Here is a 15951-nt window from a genome sequence, read left to right as displayed (position 1 = left end):
CAAGACGATGTGCAGTGCCAGGGTTATACCCCAGGTGCAATGTCTTGATTCCATGCAAACATGCCCCTGCGACATCTGTGCAGCTTTCCAGCCCCAGGTGCTTCGCAGAAGACTTAACAGGGCCATGGGGATTGAATGTTCGTCCCCTATGACCGAGCTGTCTGAGGCCCTAGGAGACCCAGTTCCTCCACTCCTCCAACTGTCCCAGAGCCCATCCCCTGCACGCAGGCTCAGCTGCCACCCTCTCCCTCGGAAGCTAGCACACCTCAATTTTTGAGCTTCATGTCAGCCCTGATGGGATGTGCTGCTCCGTGTTCAGGACGCAAGCTGTGGCGAAAAATAGAGAAACTGCTTCTCGAACAGGCCATCCGTCTCATTGAACACACCTCTTAAGAGAGGGGTTCTACTTGAGATACTTTCTGGTGCCAAAAAAAGGCCCTGAGATATCTCAATGGGTTCTTGAAGGAGAGGAGGTTCCAGATGGTCACGAATCACTACATCTTCCAATCTGTCCAGCCGGGCGATTGGTTTGCAACAGTGGACTTGAAGGACGCATATTTTTACGTTCCTATCCGTCCAGCGCACAGGAAATATCTCCGCTTCACCTTTCAGGGGAGGGTATTCGAGTTTTCCCTGCTGCCTTTCAGCCTCTCCTTAGTCCCCTGCACATTTTCGAAGTGCGTGGTTGCAATCCTAGCTCCCTTGCGGCTGCAAGGGAGCAGGGTGTTGAACTACCTAGACGACTGGTTAATCTGTTTCCAGTTGCAGGAAGGAGCAGTGGCCCACGTGGCGACAGTGACAAACCATCTAGCGAGACTGGGTCTCACTCTCAATGAGGCTAAGAGTCAATTAATACTGTTGCAAGGTACGGTCTTCTTCGGTCTCCGGCTGGATTCCCTCACCATGCAAGCTTATCTGTTGGACGACAGAGTAGAGGCTATTCAAAACTGACTGGCCCTGTTTCAACAGGGGTCCACAGTGCAGTACTGTTGTGTCAAAAACTATTGGGTCTGATGGCCGTAGCCTCATTGGCTATACAACTGGGGTTGGTTACTGCATATGCGCCGCATTCAAGCGTGGCTCAATGCCTTTCACTTACACCCCAAGCAAGACAGATGGTGTCTCGCTCATGCTGGGAAGCCCTACGCTGGTGGAGACAAACCCCCCACCTACACGAAGGTATAGTGATGGGGGTGATACACAGCTGTCAAGTGGTGATGACAGACGCATCCAACCTGGGTTGGGGTGCGGTCTGGGCAGGCAGAGGAGTCAGTAGGTCCTGGACCGGCCGCTGGACATCCCTGCACATAAACACGCTGGAGATCCGAGCAGTGCACCTTGCATGACAACATGTCAGTAGTGGCGTATGTGAACCACCAGGGTGGGCTTCGGTCCCCGGGGTTACACCGCATAGCCTTTCAGCTTCTGATCTGGGCAGAGAAGCATTTATTGTCCCTCCGGGTTATTTACCTTCCTGGAGTGGTGAACTGGGCGGTGGACCTCCTCTCGAGGGACAGTGCTCACCCGTCAGAATGGCGACCACCCTCAGGTGGTGCAGTGAATTTGGGATCGCTTCTGGGAAACCGAGGTGAATCTCTTTGCCTCTGCAGAGATGACTCATTGCCTCCTGTGGTTCTCCCTTCACAGTTGCGGAGGTCCATTAGTCGTAGACACCCTAGCCAACGAATGGCCCAAAGTGCTTTTGTATGCTTTCCTGCCAATACCACTGCTCCCTGCCTTTCTGGAAAAGGTCAGAAGAGAGAAAGTGACAGTTCTTATGGTGACCCCCAGATGGCACAGGAAAATCTGGTTCAAACCTTTGCCAGCTGCTGCAGGGCCAGCCCTGGGAGATCCCGCTGCACATGGATCTCCTCAGTCAGGCACAAGGCACCCTTCAGCTGTGGGTTTGACCCCTTAACGGGACCGTCTTTCCGCCTTAGGGCTTGCAGATGCGGTAGTTAGTACACTGCAGAACATTACGGCATCCTCCACAAGAGTACTATAAGCTTATAAATGGAGGTATTTTCAGAAATGGTGCATGGCCATTCAACAGTTTCTGCAAAATCTGCTAGAGGTGGGCAGGTCCCCCTCTACACTGAAAGTGTACCTGGTAGTTATATCTGCATGTCATGTCCCTATAGACTCAGTTTCCCCGGAAGCCCATATGCTGGTGACCCGGTTTCTAAAGACTGCTCAGCAACTGCGTCCCCCTAGAAGGGACGCCCTCCCTGAGTGGGGTTTAGACGTGGTATTGGAGGCTCTTACTAAGGCTTCGTTTGAGTCTATACATTCCATAGAGCTGAAATATCTCTCTATGAAGACAGCCGTTTTATTGGCCATCACTTTATTGGCTATCGTTATGCACGAACCCTGCATTCCTACCCAAGATGATTACGGCTTTCCACTTGAACCAGTCAGTAGAATTAAAGGCTTTCCCTTTGGTTCGGAGGAGGATAGGAAACTGAATTCTCTCTGCACGGTGAGGGCATTGAGAGAGTATATGGATAGGATGAAGGTGCTGCGTCAGTCTGACCAGCTCTTTGTTTGCTATGGTGAAAGGACCCTAGGGCAAGCCCTCTCGAAACAGCGACTGGCCCACTGGATTGTGGACACAGTATCGACTGCTTATAATGAGGCCAGCCTACCCCCACTGGGGAGGGTGGCTGCACATTCTACCAGAGGGGTGGTCACGTCATGGGTGCTCTTTCGAGGCACATCATTGACTGACATTTGTACTGTGGCTAGCTGGGCTACTCCGCATACATTCACCAGGTTCTACCGCATCAATTTGGTAGATCCCTCTACACCTTCATCAGGCACAAGGGTCCTTCTGGGTGCACGCGTGCACCACCAATACTAGTTGGCGGTAGTGAGGCGTCCCTTGTATGCTGTCCGCTCACACTCCCTCGCAACGACTCCGGTGTACTTTCACAAAAGTATTGGTTGGTGGTCGTCTTCGAATTGAAAGGGAACGTTAGGTTTCTTACCGTAAACCTGGTTACCTGAAAGAGTAGATGACAATCAAATCTTGCGAGGTTGCATCACTCGCATTCGTGGGTTTGATGCAAAAGAGAAAGTGAGCTCCGCGGAGCGACTACTCGGCAGACAGGACCGAGGACACCATACCACGGAGTGGCCTATCGGCAGCTTTGATATAAAATGCTCAGCGAATACCTACCTAAGGCAGGCATATCCCAAAAGTATTGGTTGGTGGTCATCTTCTCTTTCAGGGAACCAGGGTTATGGTAAGTAACCTAATGTTTTAAACTATAGAAACTGCATTGTGTTGTATTGCATCAAATCATTTTTCAAGACAGCCGACTTGCCAATTTACCTGTAAATTAAGACCTCATCATCGGAGCAATTGTATTGGAGCTGGTACATCTTAACCTTGGGCGCTGCTTTGCTGACTGACCAGTTGACCAAGGCGGAGACTGACGTCACCTCTGACACGGACACCACCCTCTCCAACGGGCTCTTGGCCTCGCCCCTGTTGGTCTTGGTTGAGCTGGTGATGTCCGAAAGCCTGGACTTGGGCTGTGAGGTTCGTCCAGTACCATTGCTGAGGTGGGGTAGCTGGATGATGGAGAGCTCAATGGAGGTGGTGGATTCCCCTGCGGCATTGGCAGCGATGCAGGTGAAGGTGCCGTAGTCCTTGGAGGTAGTGATCATGATGTCCAAAGTGCCATTGTCATAGACTACAGCCCTGGAGGAGTTACCGATCAGTCTGTCATCGGGAGCCACCCAGTGGATGACTGGTGGTGGATCTCCTATGGCTTTGCACTTGAGGCTTGCTGTCTGGCCTTCCAGCACCAGGAGCTTGTGGGTGTGCTGGGTGATTAGGGGCGGCTCACACACAAACTCCTCCTCCTTCACGTACCAGAAGTACCGGCCCTTGAGGCTTGGAGGGGAAGCACAGGTCTCCATGTCATCCTCCCGGTCTAGTCTCCTGAGCCACAGAAGCTCACAGTTACAATGCAAAGGGTTCCCCCCAATGCTGAGAGTCAAGAGAGGGGCATAGGGGGTTGTGAGCACAATGTTGTCCTGTGAACGAGCAAAGATGGGATCAGGGGGCAGCTTCTGCAGCCGGTTGGAGGTCAGGTCCAACCTGGCCAGCTTTTGGAGGTCAGTGAAGGTACCTTCTGCTATGTAGTCAATGAGGTTGTGGTCCAAGCTGAGCTGATGCAGGTTCACCATCTTGCGGATGGATTCCCATGGGACACTTTGGAGGTTGTTGTACGAGAGGTCCAGATCCTCCAAGGTGAACAGGCAGTCCTCAAAGGCTTCGTCTGAGATGCGGCTCAGCTGATTGTTGTTGAGAATCAGGTGCTGCAGGTTGACCAGTCCCCTCAAGGCATCTGCCCCTATCTCTGTTAGCCGGTTGGTGTCCAGGTGAAGGGATCGCAGGGTCTCAAGGTCAACAAAGGAGAAGGGTTGGATGGAGCTGATTGTGTTTCGGGACAATGTCAGGTCTACCAACCCTGTCATGTTGGCAAAGTCCTGCTGGGTGATTCTGATGATGTAGTTGCCACCCAAGCGGAGCTCCACAGTCCTGCGATCGATGTCCAGAGGCACAAAGAGGAGGCCCTTGGAAGGACAAAGTGTGCCCAGCGACTCGGACAGGTTCTGGCAGACACAGTATTTAGGACACGCGTGGACCATCACCGCTGCTGTTCCGAGAATCAGGAGGCTGCAGAGCACTTTGTCCATGGTGGATCATGCACTGGGACCTGCCATGGAGAAAAAGAAACACGAATACTCATCACACTTTAGTAATTTCTACGTCCAATACCTTGAACATTTTGATTAAACTATGATATTACAATTCACAACATTTTCACTGTTTGGCTTCAATGGGAGTTTCACAATGTAGGATGCATAGTATATTTGGAAAGATATACTGTATGATGGTCTACAGAGATCTTACAAAACCGGTCGATGAGCATCACTTAAGGTTTAATTCTCTTAAATGTTTTGTGCACAGAGGCATCCACTTATATTCACACTAATACAGTAAAATAAAAAAATGTATTACATTTTGTGTGGTCACGTGATGTGTCATGTGATTCACTAGACTGTGTCTTTTGCTTTTCAATATTGCCTTTAACCTAACATAATTTAAAAGTGCAGGCATTGAGCTTTCCATTGATGTCAGGCATGCCTGTATGCATACTTTATACCACCCTCTCATTCAGTGCTCCAGTGCCAAATCGGTACCTGTGTTCAAGTGCCTGTAACCCAAAAATGGCTTGGGGCTTTCCAATGATATCTCACATGCCCGGATGACATGTTCCTAGAATAAACTACAGCGTCCTTCACTTGCCTGGAGACAGCTGTGCGCATTGGGCATCTTATCCATTTTTGCATAGCATAAACAACACATTATATCAAACGATGGCGAGACATAAAAGAAAAGCAAAATGAAGTGTTGATATATACATTTTCATTCATTCATTTACATCAGTTGTTAGTTATATGTTGTTTTATTTACCAGGAAAGTCCGTTTTCTGACGTGTCCTTATGAGGGTTAATAATTACTACTTTTAAATGCTTCAGGGAAGTTGGACATAATCTATTGTTTTGACTAACATGACAGAAACTGACTGGCAACAGTGAGATACTGTTTTGTATAAATGCAAGCTATAACTACAGGGCTTTAGGAATAGTGCCCGGCATTGTTAAACAACCACCTCTTAAAATGCCTATTCTATATTCAGATCTTGCACAATATTAGGAAAAATAATATGTCTACATTTGTGGGCTGTGTTATTTATATAGGGGTTTGTGACAGGATACATCCCACCCCTATGTTTATTATTATTATTATTATTATTATTATTATTATTATTATTATTATTATTTAAATGTATGGTTTTGTGTTTCTTAAAAATGCCACCACCTCTCCAGGGAAGAAATTCAACCTCAGTCACCTGCCCAAAAGGAGGAAGCGCTTCCATGGTGCCTCGCCTGTGCCGAGCCCAGGCACTCCACCATATACTGCCACTTTAAGGCACCCCTTCAGCCACTTGCCCAAAAGAGGAAGAAAGGGAAGACCAATCATCCCCGGGGATGTGATGGAGAAGCCCCACTGTCTCCAGCACCATTGGGATGAGCCCCACGTTGGGGCAGAGTGTCCAGAGCCCAAGAGGGGGGAGGGTGAGCAACCACAGGCTCCTGAGGGAGAGCCGCACCAGTCTCCAGCGACCGAGGGAGACTACCCGCTGCTACCGCCTCCACCACCAGAGGACTACCCATTGCTCCTGCCTCCACCGCCAAAAGGAGACTACCCGCTCCTACCTCCACCACCAGAGTGAGACTACCCGCTGCTCCCGCCCCCACCGCCAGAGGGAGACTACCCGTTGCTCCCGCCTCCACCGCCAGAGGGAGACTACCCTCTGCTCCTGCCTCCATTGCCAGAGGGAGACTACCTTGCAAACCTCAACAGCCATTACACTCAGCCATCTGTGACAGGGTTATTATTATTATTATTATTTATTGTTATTATTATTATTTATTTCTTAGCAGACGCCCTTATCCAGGGCGACTTACAATCGTAAGCAAATACATTTCAAGCGTTACAATACAAGTAATACAATAAGAGCAAGAAATACAATAACTTTTGTTCAAGCAAAGTACAAGTTGGACAAACCACAATTCAATAATACAGCAGGTAATAGTGATAGTTACATCAGGATATGATTAAATAGTGATAGTTACATCAGGATGTGATTAAATACAAAGTACTACAGGTTAAAAACTTGGCAGATTACAGTATTCTGAAGTACAGGTTTAAATGCAGTAAAATAGGGGGCTAAAATAAGAGCAAAATAAAGCACATTTACATGAAGGGTGATAGTGTCCCAGGATACAAACAGAGGAGTTCTACAGGTGCTCTTTGAAGAGGTGGGTCTTAAGGAGGCGCCGGAATGTGGTCAGGGACTGGGCAGTCCTGACATCTGTAGGAAGGTCATTCCACCACTGCGGAGCAAGGGTGGAGAAGGAGCGGGCTTTGGAGGCAGGGGAGCGTAGCGGTGGTAGAGCTAGTCTTCTAGTGCAGGCGGAGCGGAGAGGTTGAGTGGGGGTGTAGGGAGAGATGAGGGTCTGGAGGTAGCTGGGTGCAGACTGGTCAAGGCATCTGTAGGCTAGTACAAGAGTCTTGAACTGGATGCGAGCGGTGATCGGGAGCCAGTGGAGCGAGCGGAGTAGTGGAGTAGTGTGGGCGAAGCGAGGCAGAGAGAACACCAGGCGGGCAGCAGAGTTCTGGATGAGCTGGAGCGGACGGGTGGCGGATGCAGGGAGGCCAGCCAGGAGGGAGTTGCAGTAGTCTAGGCGGGAGAGTACCAGGGCCTGGACCAGGAGCTGGGTAGCATAGTTGGTGAGGAAGGGTCGGATTCTTCGGATGTTGCTCAGGAAGAATCGGCAAGTGCGTGCCAGAGTGGAGATGTGCTGGGAATAAGAGAGGCAGGGGTCCAGGGTGACTCCAAGGTTCTTAGCGGAGGAAGAGGGAGAGAGTGTGGTAGATTCCAGAGGAACAGAGATAGAGAGATCAGAGGAGGGGGAGGAGGAGGGAAAGAGAGGAAAAAGTTTAATCGGTTCCACAAAATAATCACTATCAGGCTCTCAGTTGTCAAAACTTAAAATAACAGGACATGAAAAATAACCAAAGCACAGCTGTGATATTCATGAGCTTGTTGCTGACTTGGAACACATATTTCCAAAGGTTTTAGGGCCTAGTTTTGAAATTAGGAAAGCAACATCATTATTATAACTACAAGATGTACAGTACAACATACATAGTAGGCAACTGAATAAAATGCACAGCAGATGTGAGGCAAGTTGCTTTAACCCAGACAATTCTGTAGATCAATGGTTTTTAAACTGGGGTACGCGTACCCCTGGGGGTACGCAAGCTCTCGTCAACGCAGTTTTTTTTACCATGTTGTAGTACTTTGTGACTTAGAAATCAAATCAACAATGTTGAATCTCCTGTAAAATAAAACCTCAGCCGTACTGTTGTACGTTTCCTTTCTGTTGGGCGAGGTTAACTCTATGAATACAGCTTGCTGCTGACAGTGAGTGAGCGTTGAGCGCACTCATGGCTATCTTACATATTTAAATAGCAAGGCAGTGGTGACTGCAGTCTGTGGGCTAAAAAAAAAGAAACTCAAAGATTGTCATTATATTATGGTGCTTCTTTTAAAAATGTGTTGTATTTATTAGGTACGTTTACTCTCTGGAGTTTAAATGTTCAGTGTTAGTAGTTTAATCAGTTCAGTGTTTTGTCTACCTTTACGTTTTTAAATAACTGTATTATTGAGCTGAGCAGGCAGCTGGTCCACCCAAGACAGTGAAATCACTCACTTGTTCTGCACTGGTGCTGGAGCGACACGACTGTTATCGTTACTTGCAATCCTTTGATGTGTTTTTTCATTAAAGTAAGCAGCAGGCTGTTTAAACGAGGTGGCTGTGCTGGATCGTACCCGCAGTACTGATTTAACTTGGCTATAACCGACAGGAATACTTTTTGTCTGCTCTGACATTCAAGTTTGTTTTCTGAAAGCTATTATTTGTTTTACGTTCTGTTTCGCAGCCTCTCGTTTGATGTGTGATTCTGAAGCTAAATAGCGATCGATCGTATTTTCAAGATGTGCAAAACTATTTACCTCCATCTGCATGTAAAGTTTCTTTGGGAAATGTCTTGACACGATCCTCAGCCAAAATATACTTTGCTTTTTTTGCTTTGTCATCCATTTTTGGTATTTTACCTCCAATGCTGAAAACTAGATTTTAGCAACCTAATTGACCAAAATAACAATGCAACACTGACTTTATCCCACCTCCTACTGTACAGTACAGGTCACAGAAAAGCCAGTACAGACGCACTGTTATATAGGCTGATTAAAACATTGTTGTCAAAAAACAAGAAAGTTAACCACTTTGGAGTATTTTTTTTTAATGTTATTTGTCTAAGGACGGTTCACCCCCCCCCCCCCCCACCCATCTACAGAATTAAGATACGTAGTTTGCATCACTTGCAGTGTGCAGTAGTTCATTTAAATTAGGTTTCTTTTATTTTTCTCTCTATACTAGTCCAGTATGCATTGGCCCCTAAAATATATGAATTTCGCAGTAACCACAAATTAGGTAGACCCCTAATTATGTCCCTAAATCAGATGGGGTTATGCAGTAGACTACATTATTTGGAAGGGGGTACGGGGCCTAAAAAGTTTGAAAAACAGTAGATCAAGGGTGCCCAAAGCGTGGTGGCTGCAGGCAGGCAGGACAGCACAATTACGTAGTGTGATACAGAGGAAAATACGTGTGTGAGCAGAGGAAAAGGTGAGTCTTTGCAAGGAATTAATAATGCAGCAATATTTTTTTTCTAAAATAATGACAATTGGAGCTCCCGAATGGCGCATCCAATAAAGGCGCTCCGCGTGGAGTGCAGGATACACCCTATAGCCTGGAGATGGCAGGTTCAAATCCAGGCTATGTCATTGCTGACCGTGACCGGGGCTTCCCAGGGGGCAGCGCTCTGCCAATTGGCAGAGCGGCGCCCGGGTAGGGAGGGCTTAGGTCGGCAGGGCAATCCACGGTTCACCGCACACCAGCAACCCCTGTGGCTGATAGGGCGCCTGCTGGTCTGCAGTGGAGCCATTCAGATTTGTGTTGTCCTCCGGCACTATAGGTCTGATGGCTTTGCTGTGGATCCGCAGTGTAAAAAATGATGGCTTGGTAGGAACACGTTTCAGAGGACGCGTGTTTCAGCCTCTGTTTCCCGAGTCGCCGGGGGGTTGCGGCGGTGAACCGGGATTAAATTGGCGATTCTAAATTGGGGAGAAAACTGGGTAAAAATCATTGGTAACGACTAAATTTAATAAATAAATGAATAAATAAATAAATAAAAATAAAATAATGACAATTTACTCTCCTTTAAAGTTTAAGATACAATTTATTGTTGTTGAGGCAGTGCATATTGCATTGTTTATTTGCGATAACTCAACCCTAGCCAGAGACAACTTACTTGACAATGGAAATGTAGAATACCCATCACCGCAATAGTAATTGATTAAAACTGTTTTTTTAGTCCACCCCACATACCGTGCGTGCAGATGGTAATGATATTCTTCGCAATTTATTGAATAGCTTGTTATAGTCACTGACATTGTAAAAAAATGCCAAGGTTATTTTATGTATTAAATTGACTTTTTTTCTTAGCAACAATAGTAATATAGTACATGATCTGATAATTTAAATTTATTGAATTGAGTGTTATTGTCACTGGTAACAGGAAGGAATACATATGGGTTCATGTTTTTATAAGTTATTGACAGAGGGGAGTAAATACTAAGAAATGGTTTACATTTTAAGTTTGTAATTTATTAATCTGAAATATTGAAATGGCTAGCAACACAAATACAGACCTGTCAACTCTCCCTTATTCGGGACTGTCACGTTTTTCGAACACTTCTCATGGACAACTCCCAGGGCAAATTTTCTCCTGTATTTTGCTCAAAACTCTACTATTAAACACCTTTATGTCAGCAAACCTTTCATTTCTGCAAAAGTCATGTACTGTCTGTGGTTACTTACCTATTAGGTTTAGGGACCCAGGGGAGCCCTGTGGCAGGCATGCATTCAGTGCGTGAGGCAAGCTCACATACTTGACCATCTACGATGGCTTCACGTGCAATCAGTATTGATGCAAATTTCAAGCTTCTTGGACAACAACATTTTCTCACATAATCCTAAGCAACGTTGGGAAAAGCCATATTTTCTGTAAACTATGCAGGACTGATTTTAGCGGTGGGACATGGGAGCAAGAATGATGTTTGTGGTAAGAACGAGAGATCACATAAACCAAAAAGACAGTGAAAACCAGTGCTCAGTCTTTCGTTTCCAAAGTTGAAATGGAGATCAAGAAACTTACATATGCAGAGACCTTTACATGTTGTGACTAGTTCAGCAAATATGTAGTAGAAAGGTGTTTCTATTACTATTTCAGCATCAAATTGCTTCAGAAATTCAGATAGATGTGTTTATATACAACAATAGTGTGTGCATTTAAAATTAAAGATAGTTGACAATGAAATTTTACTGACAGTGGTATTAGTGATCCACCACATATGTACAGTGTAATGAATAACATAGTTTATGATCTTGTTATAAAGCAGGTGCCAAAGAATCATAGGGACCTAAGAATCATAGGGGCCAAGAGAGATTGTGATTGTGAAGCATGTCATGGTTGTTTTTCTGTTTTTCTGATATGTTTCCTTTTTAAAAGCAATTAGAAGGAATACTGTATCACAGTCTATCATTCAGTAATACAATGGAATAGTTGTATGCCTTTGTCTATGTAGGTATTCACTTAATTTCAGGCCACTAGATTTCAGTTTACAAAAGCTCCCTTATTTTGAAAACTCAATGTTGACAGGTATGCAAATAAATGCACTTGAAAAAGGTACTTGAAATTTGCAATCCATGCAATTCTGTCACGTTGCGACAAACGGTCCCACAGTAGCCTTGCTATGAGGCCCTCTCCTCTGTAAACTCAGATCATACCCATATAATTAAGGCAGAGGAGTGTAAAACAGCCATTTGTGAGCTGTGATGTTACCACAGGGGGAGACTATGAAGAAAGGGGTAGTGCATAAGCAATTCAGATGCCACATTAATGTCGTAATCTTTCACATACACCAGAGTGTATAAGAAGCCTCAGTCAGTTAGATCAAGGGTAAAGTAGCCTTGTAAAAGCAGACAGAGCCAGCATTAGGTGTGAAACAGTCTTCCACCTGAAACACGTTAGTCTGGAATTCTGGCTGAGGGTTACAGACCAGTGGCTGTATTCCTGAGAAGTTAACAGGGACATAATGTTGTATTGCGGTCCATCTAGGTACAGTACCTTCCAACGGGTATTTTGTTCAACAGGAATCATTGAAAATATTGAGAACTAAACTAAACTGTGAAACGAAATTAACAAAGCACCCCCTACACATGTTACAAAATGCAGCAGCAATATGCAAGACATGCACATTATTTAACAGAATGCTGAAGCAACTCACCAGAACGGGAAACACCAAATTGCCCTGATTCAGGTTTTTTCAAGAGCTCAAACAATTTCCAGTTTTGTGTAGAAAGAGAAACAGCAGTGCATTTTACCATTTATTTACATGCCATTTTGTAACGATGAGGTGCACTTGTGGAAATCAGAATACAAAATAATTCAATGATATGACAGCGGTTCTGAAAATATTTAATAAACTGATCAGTGTTCCTCAAGACAATCTCGGAATGACAAGTCGCTTTTTTACAAAACAGTGCTGTATCCATTATGAACGAATCGCTATCGGTGCCAAGACGGTGTTCTTTTAAGCGAAGTTTCTGTGCCTTTAGCTGGGGCTTTTACAATTGTAAAAATCAATTTCATCACAAGGGTGTTCCTTTAGGGGAATTCTCTTACGCAGAGACTACTGTAGTTGTTTCTGACCTGCCAACACTCCCAAACACTCTACAAAATCTTTATTATGAGCTTGGAGGGCATAGGCTAATTATCCCAGAGTGAGAAATATAATATGCTCAATAACATTGCAGCTGTATAACAAGGGCTGAAACAATCTGCAGAGATGTTATACGGCTACCTTTAAGATGGATCAATGCAGTCAGTGACAGTCATATAACTAATCCCCTAATTACATTAGTTGGAGAGTATACTAATCTTCTATCTGAGTTATTATAAATTATATTTTTTTATAATGAGTGTGAAATGAACTGTGATTAAAACTGACCTTTAACATGACAGCAGTGCTGAGTTGGGAAACTTGTAATTTATAGATTTATCTCAATCCCAGAGAGCAGACATGAAAAGCTACCTTTGTAAAAAATAGAATAACCTTCAGTGACACAAGTGCAGTTAGTTTGTCCTCCAGAGCCACAAAACTGACTAGACAGTTCTGAGATCAATTAGGTACTGGAAACCGGGCGAGCATTGATGAGTCGAATGGCCTCCTCCTTATGTATAATGCCCTCCGAAAGTATTGGGACAGATAGGTCTAACCTGTTATTTTTGCTTTACAGTCCAGCAATTTGTATTTGTGATCATGAGATTAATATGAATAATAAATACAATAATTAATATATGTTTTATTTTTGGGTAATTCCATGCATACATTTGATCATATTAGAACAAAAACATACTTTGTGTTTAACCCACTCATTTCAAGTGACCATAAGTATTGGGACACATTCACTTTAAGTAACTTTCAGGGTGTAAAAGTCAGTATTTGGTTGCATATCTCTTTGAAGCAATAACTGCATGAAGTCTGCGACCCATTGAGCTCACCAAACTATTTGTGTAATCATTTGAGATGCTTTGCCAAGCCTTTGTTGCAGCCATTTTGAGTTCTTCTCTATTCTTGGGGTGTTCTGACTTCAATTTTGTCTTCAGCATGTAAAATGCATGCTCAATTGGATTCAAATTTGGAGATTGATTTGGCCAGTCTAAGATTTTCCACTTTTTTCTCCTGATGAACTCCTTTGTTGTATTGGCCGTATGTTTTGGGTCATTGTCATGCTGCATGGTGAAGCACCGCCCAATAAGTATGGAAGCATTTTCTTCTACACAAGCAGTCAAAATGTTTCTGTAAACTTCAGAATTCATTCTGCTGCTGCCATCATTTATTATATCATCAATAAAGATGAGTGAGCAAGTTCCAGAGGCGGCCATGCATGCCCAGGCCATGACATTACCTCCACCATGCTTCACAGATGAGGTGGTGTTCTTTGGAGCATCTGCAGTTCCTTTCTTTGTCCACAATTTAACCTTTCCATCACTTTGGTAAAGGTTTATCTTGGACTCATCTGTCCATAAAACTTTGATCCAAAACTCTCCTGGCTCATCTTTGTACTTCTGAGCACATTCTAATCTGGCTTTTCTGTTCTTGGTGCTGATAAGAGGTTTACATCTTGCGGTGTAGCCTTTGTACTTCTGTTGTCTCAGTCTTCTGCGAAATGTGGATTTTGATACCTTCACCCCTGCACTCTGGAAGTTGTTGGTGATTTCACTGACAGTTGTTTTAGGGTTTTCCTTGACAGCTCTGATAATCAACTGCAGATTTTGCTCTTGGTCGACCCAGTCTTGGCTGATTGTGGTTTCTTTCTTCTTCAGTATATTCCAAATTGTTGATTTTGATATGCCCAATTTCTGTGCTATGGTTCTGATTAAGTTTTTCTTTTCTTTCAGCTTCAAAATTGCCTGCTTTTCTTTAACAGAAAGTTATTTGGTTTTCATATTGATTTTCAACTATGGACTCCAAACACTGATCTCAAAGAGAGACAGGTTGATAGGATGTTTACAGCTCTTTTATGAGTGCCTAATTACCCGACAACAAACACCTGACCAACAAGAGACACTATCAATTTGTTTAATTCACACAAGAGGGTAGAACTGAATTGGCTTTATTAAAAATAAAACACTTAGGAGTTGTACTTATCAGTCCTTTTTTCAGGAGAAATTATTATTATTAGAGTTCATAGTGAAAATTCCAGTTTAGACTTCACTGTCCCAATACTTTTGGAGGACACTGTATACATCGGAAGATGCATTGATAAAACCAGTGCCAATTTTGGACAATCCAAGCAGACACTTTTTGTCATGGAAGGTTTTTTAATATTTTTCAGGAATAAATCAAAATATTATTTTGAGAATGCACTTTTGTTTAGAATGAACACCTCACAAAGTAAAAGTATATGTTGAGTATAACTGCAACCATAGGCGCTGTTGTCATGGCAAACTCCAACCCTATGTCTCCCCCTGTAAAAGTATATTAGCAAACTATTAATACACGTCATGATTACACGTGGGGTGTAATTTGCCATGACACCGGAAACTCCTGAACAGTACTGAAAATAAAAAAACATTGCTCATGCCACATTATCCATCATATTAGCCTAGCCAATATACAATGAAATGCAAACCACATATTAAATCTACTATTTTAAAGCATATGTCCATGTTCAACAAACTGAACACATAGTCAAATTTACAACTACGATATTAACCTACATCTATGGTTAAACATCTTCAAAGTCAGACGTCAAAAAATTACCACATTGTCACATTACTGGTAATATTTTTACACAGTTTTGTCAATAAGGATCTGCATTTAACAACTGATATGGAACACAAACTCCAAACATTATAGTATTATACTATGAACAAATTGAATCATATTGTAACGACAACAGTTCAACAGTTCAGTGCAGCAGGTGTTCAGGGACGTCAGAGGTGGGAGAATAACCACAAATTGGGATCTCGGTTTGCCGTGAGAGTGTCCCCAGTTGCAAAATTGTTGGCAGAATCAAGGGATGAGATGTTGCAAATTCAGAGGATTGAGAGTGGGTAGCCGTTTCTGCTTGTGATTGGTGGCTGGTGCACAGGGGGCGTGCCCTGGACACAGAAATAAGTAACGATGGCTGCTGCTGAGATGGGGAAACAAGCTGGAGAGAAAAGAGGACAAAAGTAACACAGGAAAGAGAAAAGAGAAGTGGGACTACAATAAAGAGAGAAGAACCAGAGGCTTTGCATAGTGGCTGTAGCACTTGGCCGAAACAGTGTGCTGTGGACTTTCTTTTCTTTTCTTATTTGTCACAGACTAAGTAGCACTATACTGCTCAGTTGTATTTCTATCACTGGTTGGTAAAGCAGCTCATTTAACCTGTCCAGTGTAGAGTCCCGGCTTTAATAAATCGTGAATTTGAGAACTGCGTTACGGTCTGTGGAGTCTTACTTTCACTGTTTGTTACAATATATTTAAAGTATTTTTCCACAATAAACAAAATAGCACCTTGCATATAAATAAAAATGTTCTTACTGTGTGATGGTTTGAGGTCTGCTGATGATGGCTTGCCAAAGTAGGCTTCTCTGTGCTCATTCTTTGCTTTAAACATGTCTAT

At 43.9% G+C, this 15951-nt stretch overlaps 1 protein-coding gene across 3 annotated transcripts in view; it reads right to left on the bottom strand.

The window, feature by feature from the left end:
* LOC117410795 (leucine-rich repeat and fibronectin type-III domain-containing protein 2-like) overlaps positions 1-15951 on the bottom strand; it is a 170283-nt gene that overhangs the window by 8607 nt on the left and 145725 nt on the right. For all 3 annotated transcript variants that reach the window (XR_009328922.1, XM_034017619.3, XM_034017618.3), the window contains one exon: positions 3335-4730. Coding sequence is in view for 2 of the 3 variants with exons in the window: in XM_034017619.3 (XP_033873510.3) it covers positions 3335-4710 (1376 nt within the window). In the remaining variant the exon portion in view is untranslated. The remainder of the gene's footprint in view (positions 1-3334; positions 4731-15951) is intronic.

This window comes from Acipenser ruthenus, chromosome 6 (assembly GCF_902713425.1).
Source record: "Acipenser ruthenus chromosome 6, fAciRut3.2 maternal haplotype, whole genome shotgun sequence".
In the NCBI taxonomy this organism is placed as follows: domain Eukaryota; kingdom Metazoa; phylum Chordata; class Actinopteri; order Acipenseriformes; family Acipenseridae; genus Acipenser; species Acipenser ruthenus.
This window is presented reverse-complemented; position numbering and strand designations above follow the sequence as displayed.